Source organism: Symphalangus syndactylus, chromosome 5 (assembly GCF_028878055.3).
Source record: "Symphalangus syndactylus isolate Jambi chromosome 5, NHGRI_mSymSyn1-v2.1_pri, whole genome shotgun sequence".
NCBI lineage: Eukaryota > Metazoa > Chordata > Mammalia > Primates > Hylobatidae > Symphalangus > Symphalangus syndactylus.
The window spans coordinates 47,731,429-47,740,077 of NC_072427.2; the positions used below are offsets into that span (position 1 = coordinate 47,731,429).

Here is an 8,649-nt window from a genome sequence, read left to right on the forward strand (position 1 = left end):
CTTTTGAGTTTGCAGTCCCTGCAATAACAAGCAATGTGAGGGACAACCGTGTTACAGTTTTTACAGATTGAATAATAAACATGAAAATAAAGAGAAGAAAGGTGTCTGTGGGGCTCTTCTGTACAGAGATCTAATCTGAGAATTAAATAAGACTGAGAAATGACACTCAAGTCTAAATCATTCTGTTTGATTTTAAAATTGAATATATATATGAATATGTGTGTGTGTCCATATATATGTATGTATGTATATATATCTTTCCCTTTTTTGTTCCCTCTCCTTTTTTGAAGCAGTTAATTCCTAAAGCCATTAGGTGAGCCCAAGCAAGGTAGGCATCCATGCCAAAGTTGGGGAGCTATAGTGGCACAGAGCAGAGTGTTGGAACCTGACCAGGTTCGGAAGGTGTGGGATGGGGAACACTACTAGTATGGGGTTTCAGAGCCCAAGCAGGGTGAGAAGTGCACCCCTGTGGAGGAGTGACTGGCATGGGATGTCAAGAGTGTAAGTAGGATGAGGAAGATGTCTACATAGGAGGGGTAAGACTAAAAGAAACCAGGGCTCTTTGGCAGATTCCAAGGCTGGGGTAGGGAAAGAACAGGATAAATCTGGAACTTCTTGTTGGGCCAGAAAGTAAGAAAGTGCTCAAAGAATGATGAGGACATGTCCAAAAAACACAATAATGTCAGTAATTGATTATATATGTATAAAATAGGAAACCATGAGAGAATAAATAAACAAATACATTGAAAGTTTGATGAAGAACAGGATATTTACATCCAAATTACATCCCTACAAAATATTCATTGTTTACAAAAGAGAAACAAGAATCATGGTAAAATTTGGCAGATAACACCTTAATCCAGTGATCAAGTTAACATCAGCAGTAATGAAATAAAAATCACGTGTTACCTGATAGGATGCAGGGAGAACACAGCATCTGTGATATTCTTACCAAAGATGTGTGACCTGAATTTGATCACAAAGAAACACCAGAGAAACCCAAATTGAAGGACATTCCCATACAAAATAACTGCCCTGTAATCTTCAAAAGTATCAAGGTCGTAAAAGCCAAGGAAAGACTGGAATTTTTCCAAATCAAAGGAGAGAAAAGAAACATGGTGGCTAAATACAGCACACGATTCTGAACTGGATAGTATTGGGACAAATGGCAAAACCTGAATGAGGTCTGAGGATTAAATGTTAGTAATGTATCAGCCCTGATTTTGTGATTTTGATGATTGTCTTGTTATCTAGGAAACCACCCTTAGGTTGTAGAAATTATATGCTAAAATGTTCAGGAGTAACAGCATAGTGCTAGCAACTTACTCTGAGGTGCTTCCAGATTTTTAAAAGTTTTTTTTTTTGTTTTTGTTTGTTTGTTTGTTTGAGGTGGATTCTCACTCTGTCGCCCAGGCTGGAGTGCAGTGGCACAATCTCGGCTCACTGCAACCTCTGCCTCCCGGGTTCAAGCGATTCTCCCCCGCTCAGCCTCCTGAGTAGTGAGATTACAGGCACCCACCATCATGCCTGGCTAATTTTTGTATTTTTAGTAGAGACGGGGTTTCACCATGTGGGCCTGGCTGGTCTCGAACTCCTGACCTCAGGTGATCCACCCGCCCCGGCCTCCCAAAGTGCTGGGAGCCACCGTGCCCGGCCTCAGGTTTTTAAAAGGTTTTTGAATTGTACTTGCAACTTTTCTTTAAGTTTGAGACTCTTTCAAAATAAAACAAATTTTTAGAAAGTAGGAAAGGCTTTATGTACACACAGAAAAAGTGGCTTGGGATATTTTGCCACAACATGTCTTTAATTTTAGCGTTACTCTCATTAATGCTAAAATTAGCATTAGTATTACTTTAATTATATAAACACTGCTGGAAAAACTAAACAGTGTAGAAGTGGTACCCAGTTTGTTTTAAGACCCTAAGTAATAGAAAATCTTCTTAAATGGGAGTTTTGCTGGAAACTATTAGTAGTAATTATGTATGTGTTACAATAATCTGTGTTAAATAAATGTAAAGGTTCAGTTTTAAAGTTGTAAATATTTTGTATGATGTTTATTAGTACATGTGGTCTTAAAACAAAGTTTGAATATTTGGAATTGCAAAATATAATTTAAGACTAGACACAGTAATTTTCCTATAAATTTATGAATAATTTTTGAAGGTTTTTCTGTTTGGCTAATTGATTTGTTTAATATAGGTCAGGTTGAAAGTGAGGTTTTGGTTTCTTCTAAGACTGGATGAACTTTGCCTGCTGCTAAAATATGTATCTTCTTCCACTTTTCATATTTAAAAAGATAATTAACCTATAAACTAATGAATGCAATAAAGATATTGTATATAATGTAATGAGAACTAATGTATATAAAAAGTAATTTCATAACTAGTCCGAGTCTCAAATTCCAAATGAAATAGAAGAGGAAAAGGGTGTCTCAAAGAGATAGAATTTCAGTCTTAACTTTGATAATTAGAAAGCAATATAGGTTAAAGAGTAATTTTTAAATCTATTCACTAGTAGAATTTAAAGCAAGTTACATGCTTTCTAAGCCATGGAAAGTATAAACGCAAACAAAACATAGTCTATAAGAGTAAGAGGAGATCCTTTTGTAGTTCATAAGTGTGATGATTGGGTTTGCACACTCGTATGTGAGATGTGCCTCCCTCAAATCTTGTTAGGGCATTGGCACATTATTCATTTGAGGGAGAAAAAAGAGTAAGGGGAAAAAACAAAGGAAATATTTAAACCAGAAAATATTTAATAACATGGGAAAATGCACTATAACTATATGCAAGATGACCCCAGTTTTGTGTTTGTGTTCATGTGTATGACAAATGTTGTTATATGTAGAAAAGAGACTGAAAAAAATCAGATTGAGCGGTTTCCTCTATGAGATGAAATTATGGGTGATTTCCATTTTCTCCTTTAAACTTTTTTTTATATTTAAACAATATATATGTGCAAATATCTAACATATGTATACAACTCCTAAACAAATGTTCTTTAAAAATTACAATATACTGTGTTCTATGTTTTATATACTGTAAAAGATACTCTAAAATATTTTGTAGTTTTTTTTTTTCAGTGGAAAAATCTGTTTATTTCTAGGCTCATTGGTGGGCAGTATTACTTATGGGAATTGCTCTGATCATGCTAATGGCTGGATTTATTAAGATATGCAGTGTTCATACTCCAAGTAGTAATCCAAAGTTGCCTCCTCCTAAACCACTTCCAGGTAAGAATATTTGAGCAAGATACATATTTATGTAACTCAGAATTGTTTAGCAGGTAGAATTGAATTATAAGTGAGTCTTTAGTAACTAATGTTATAGTACTTTCTCCATAAGAATGGGATTATTGGATGAATGATTTAGTTGATATTTGTGTGCTTTTTGTCAATCCAATCTGGCCAGTGACTGCTAAGTTAATGCTAATTTATCTGAGTGTCTGAAAATACTTAGAACTAGAAATTTTAAATTTTGCTTGGTATCTGTTTTCTTGTTTTTTTTTTTTTTTTTTTAAATATATTCTAACATATTCCCTTGTCATGATTATGGTAAACTACTTTAAAATTATTGATCTTTCTATTCTAATAGTTGTGCTTCTCATATTGTTGTCCTTCCTTCCTCCTTCCTTCCCTTTCATCTTCCCTTCCTCCCGCCCTCCCTTCCTTCTTTTTCTTTTTTCTTTCTCTCACTATGTTGCCCAGGCTGGACTTAATCCTGAGCTCAAGCAATCCTCCCCATCTTAGCCTCCTGAGTAGCTGGGACTACAGGCACGTGCACTGCACCCAGCTCTCTTAATCGTTTTTAGTGTTTGTGCTCTTGAAATATTTTCTGGCACATAAGCTTATTTTCCCCCAGGATGATGCTTATGGGGACATACAGATCCCAGTCTGTGGGAAAGTCTTAGAGTAGAGGATTCATTCATCAAATAAGCACAGTCAAGTATTCTCCATTCCTGAAAACAACTCTTTAGTTCTGGTCTCCACCTTTTACCTCTCAGGGAGACATAGCATGAGGAAGAACCCTCTTTAGATGAGCTGTGGGCATTGGAAGGAGAAAAGGATAGGAAATAAACCCTTCGTATTGTTTAGTTCCCTCTGTTTATCCCTCCCCCTCTCCAAGGTATTCGTAGCTATTCTCTACAGGTGTGGGGACAGACATTGTCTCAGAGCAGCAGCAGGGGAGAGCCAGAGCTAAATGACAGCAGTTCCCTCTCCCGCCGCTCTCAGACTTCTCATAAAATGTCTTGCCTCAGGCAAATCCACTACCTTATACAAAGTAGTTCAAAACTAGGTTTCTTATACCTTTTCTCTGTTTTCCCTCAGTTGTTCGCCTGCATTTACCTGTCTGGGGCAAGATGGCCCAGTAGTCATGCTAGGACAGTATCTTAGAATTAGAGGAAATTTGATTTTTATATCATTGCTTTTCTTAAATTCACAATGTTAGCACTCTGGAGCTTATGTTAGTATTTAAGGAAGTTCTAAGGGCCACATGACACTTTTTAGATACTGTTACCAATTGTCTTATTCAGTGAAACATTTTATGTGTATATTGATTTCATTTTAAGTAAATCGCACCTTTAAAAACTTAGAAAACTAGCTGTCATTTATTGAACCCTCACAAAAAGTGTTAAACATTTTTATATGAATTATGTAATCTTTACAACAGGCTATATACGTTAATTATCATCCTTGTTTTACAGTGTAGGCATCTGAGTCTCAGGTTAAGGCATTTGCTCAAAGACCCTTAGTAATTCCCTCGTATGGATTCTGTCCACAGAATCTGTGATATTAATCTGGATTAATCTAATACTTGTGGCTGTTGAGCACTGAATTGTTGCCAGTTTCCATTGAAATGTGCTGTTTTAATTAAAATACATACCAGACTTTGAAGATTTAGTATAAAAAATGAAATATTTTGTTAGTAATTTTTGTATTGATTACATATTGAAATGATAACACTTTGGCTATATTAATTTAAGTAAAATAAAAAATATTAAAATTATTTCACCTTTTAAACCTTTTTTATTATGGCTATCAGAAGATTTTAAATTACATTGATGGCACATATTATTGGACAGCACTGAACTAAAACCTTTCTTATTGAAACAGCAGCTTTGCTTTTAAAGATTGAAAAGCTCATGAGAAATTGTTTTGCTTTTGTTTGTGGCTCACAGGCACTTTAAAGAGGAGGAGACCTCCACAGCCCATTCAGCAACCCCAGCGTCAGCGGCCCCGAGAGAGTTATCAAATGGGACACATGAGACGCTAACTGCAGCTTTTGCCTTGGTTCTTCCTAGTGCCTACAATGGGAAAACTTCACTCCAAAGAGAAACCTATTAAGTCATCATCTCCAAACTAAACCCTCCCAAGTAACAGTTGAAGAAAAAATGGCAAGAGATCATGTCCTCAGACCAGGTGGAATTACTTAAATTTTAAAGCCTGAAAATTCCAATTTGGGGGTGGGAGGTGGAAAAGGAACCCAATTTTCTTATGAACAGATATTTTTAACTTAATGGCACAAAGTCTTAGAATATTACTATGTGCCCCGTGTTCCCTGTTCTTCGTTGCTGCATTTTCTTCACTTGCAGGCAAACTTGGCTCTCGATAAACTTTTACCACAAATTGAAATAAATATATTTTTTTCAACTGCCAATCAAGGCTAGGAGGCTCGACCACCTCAACATTGGAGACATCACTTGCCAATGTACATACCTTGTTATATGCAGACATGTATTTCTTACGTACACTGTACTTCTGTGTGCAATTGTAAACAGAAATTGCAATATGGATGTTTCTTTGTATTATAAAATTTTTCCGCTCTTAATGAAAAATTACTGTTTAATTGACATACTCAGGATAACAGAGAATGGTGGTATTCAGTGGTCCAGGATTCTGTAATGCTTTACACAGGCAGTTTTGAAATGAAAATCAATTTACCTTTTTCTTATGATGGAGTTGGTTTTGATACTCATTTTTTCTTTATCACATGGCTGCTACGGGCACAAGTGACTATGCTGAAGAACACAGTTAAGTGTTGTGCAAACTGGATATAGCAGCACATACTACTTCAGAGTTCATGACGTAGATGTCTGGTTTCTGCTTACGTCTTTTAAACTTTCTAATTCAATTCCATTTTTCATTTGATAGGTGAAATTTTATTCATGCTTTGGTAGAAATTATGTCAATGAAATGCTTCTTTTTATTTGTAGCCTACTTATTTGTGTTTTTCATGTATCTGAAATATGCTAATTATGTTTTCTGTCTGATACGGAAAAGAAAAGCTGTGTCTTTATCAAAATATTTAAACAGTTTTTTCAGCATATCATCACTGATCATTGGTAACCACTAAAGATGAGTAATTTGCTTAAGTAGTAGTTAAAATTGTAGATAGGCCTTCTGATATTTTTTTTCCTAAAATTTTTAACAGCATTGAAGGTGAAACAGCACAATGTCCCATTCCAAATTTATTTTTGAAACAGATGTAAATAATTGGCATTTTAAAGAGAAAGCAAAAACATTTAATGTATGAACAGGCTTATTGCTATGCAGGAAATAGAAGGGGCATTACAAAAATTGAAGCTTGTGACATATTTATTGCTTCTGTTTTCCAACTACATCACTTCAATTAGAAGTAAAGCTATGATTTTCATGACTTCACATAGGAGGCAAATTTAGAGAAAGTTGTAAAGATTTCTATGTTTTGGGTTTTCTTTTTCCTTTTTTTTTAAGAGTATAAGGTTTACACAATCATTCTCATAATGTGACGCAAGCCAGCAAGGCCAAAAATGCTAGAGAAAATAACGGGATCTCTTCCTTGTAAACTTGTACAGTATGTGGTGACTTTTTCAAAATACAGCTTTTTGTACATGATTTAGAGACAAATTTTGTACATGAAACCCCAGATAGACTATAAATAATTCTAAACAAACAAGTAGGTAGATAGGTATGTAATTGCTTTTAAATCATTTAAATGCCTTTGTTTTTGGACTGTGCAAAGGTTGGAAGTGGGTTTGCATTTCTAAAATGGTGACTTTTATTCTGCAAGAGTTCTTAGTAACTTCTTGAGTGTGGTAGACTTTGGAACATGTAAATTTTTTGCTTGTAATGTTATCCTGTGGTAGGGTTTTGGCAGGTACACACACTGCCCTATTTTATTTTGAGTCTAAGTTAAATGTTTTCTGAAAAGAGATACATGCACTGAACTCTTTCCACTGCGAGTCAAGATGTGGTAAAATAAAAGGATCAAGACAAATGAGATCTAATACTACTGTCAGTTTTAATGTCCACTGTGTTTTATACAGTATCTTTTTTGTTCACTTTGGAAATTTTTACTAAAAATTGCAAAAAATAAAGTATTGTGCAAAGATGTAAGGTTTTTTGAAACTTGAAATGCATTAATAAATAGACTTGATTAAATCAACTTGAAGGTTCTATACTCTTTGAACTCTGAGAACTATCACAAGAAGCTTCCCACAAGGCAGTGTTTTCTTACAGTTGTCTCTTCCTACAAAAGTATAGATTATGTTTATTCTTAATACTTTGGAGTCCATGTAGAAAATTTCCAATTAGATACTCTGTGTACACACAATAAACCTTTTTAAAACACCCGGTGAATCTCAACTGCACTGCATTGTTTCTAATCAATATTCAGTGCTTGTCTTGGTGGAAGAGGTGAGTCATTTTGAAAACTTATGGTCTTGTTTTTATGTGTTTTTCAAAGTTTTGAATGCTAAGTACCTCATTTATTTTAAAAAGCCTAGTTTAATGATAAATCTGTTTAAAATTTTGAGCCAACATTTTTCTGTTCATAGCAAATAAGGAGAGAATTGACATTTCAGTGTTATCTAGAAAAGGAATTGTAAGCCCAGAATAGTTCCCTGCATGGGGTAATCTGCTTCAAATTCTTTTTTTAGTCAAGGTTAGCTATAAGTAATACTTGTTAAATGAGTAAATATGTAATACTTTGTGAATTACTTTGTTAATTTAGGAGCATCAAATATATATTATGTTTAGTTATTTATGAAACTTTCAATATTGATTAATTTGGGTAATTATAAATTAGTTATTTTTACTTGTAATTGAATGCTTAAATTCTGTTTACAGTCCGTCCTCTCTCCCTCCATCCCTCCCTCCCCAGTTTTATAAATTCAGGTACCAATTCACAAACAAAATCAGAAATAAAATAAATTTATTAACTGCTTCTGGATTTAGCATTCCCTGTAGTGTCAGGCAATGTCATGCAGTTTGGGGAAGCATTTATTTAAGAAAATGACAACTTTCTCTGATCAGTCTTGTTTTGTGAGGTGTCCTCAACACTTTGTGCTTTGGGTACTTCGTGTTTGTCACAGTCTTAGGATAGTGAAATCTGATTTGTCCAAGCTGAGCAAACTACTCGACCCTAAGTCCCTGTATTTGTCCCTGTAGTAAGACCTAATTATTATTATTTCTCAAAGATGGGTTTGGTGTCCTTGGCAGCTATGAAATTTCAGGGGCCTTCTTATTAAGTATTTCTAATTGAAGGTATCAGAGTGTCAAGCGTTACAAACCTGGACAGTTCATCTTGAGGAGTACAAGAAGAGATATTCATTATCCATATTTAAAGGGTCAAACTCTCCCAAAACCAGGGTGCAAGCCAGATGTAGTTT

General features: G+C 34.9%; 1 protein-coding gene and 1 non-coding gene across 3 annotated transcripts in view; both read left to right on the top strand.

Annotated features, from left to right (window-relative positions):
* The window catches only part of ADAM10 (ADAM metallopeptidase domain 10), a 166,650-nt gene extending 159,226 nt beyond the window's left edge, over positions 1-7,424 (top strand). For both annotated transcript variants that reach the window (XM_055278361.2, XM_063639017.1), the window contains 2 exons: positions 3,106-3,232; positions 5,179-7,424. In XM_055278361.2, the coding sequence (XP_055134336.1) occupies positions 3,106-3,232; positions 5,179-5,273 (222 nt within the window). In that variant the 3' untranslated portion in view covers positions 5,274-7,424. The remainder of the gene's footprint in view (positions 1-3,105; positions 3,233-5,178) is intronic.
* LOC129483798 (small nucleolar RNA U13) lies at positions 2,598-2,701 on the top strand. The gene has a single exon (XR_008658292.1). It is a non-coding gene; the product is annotated as a small nucleolar RNA U13 (small nucleolar RNA).
* Positions 7,425-8,649: the final 1,225 nt, after the last annotated feature.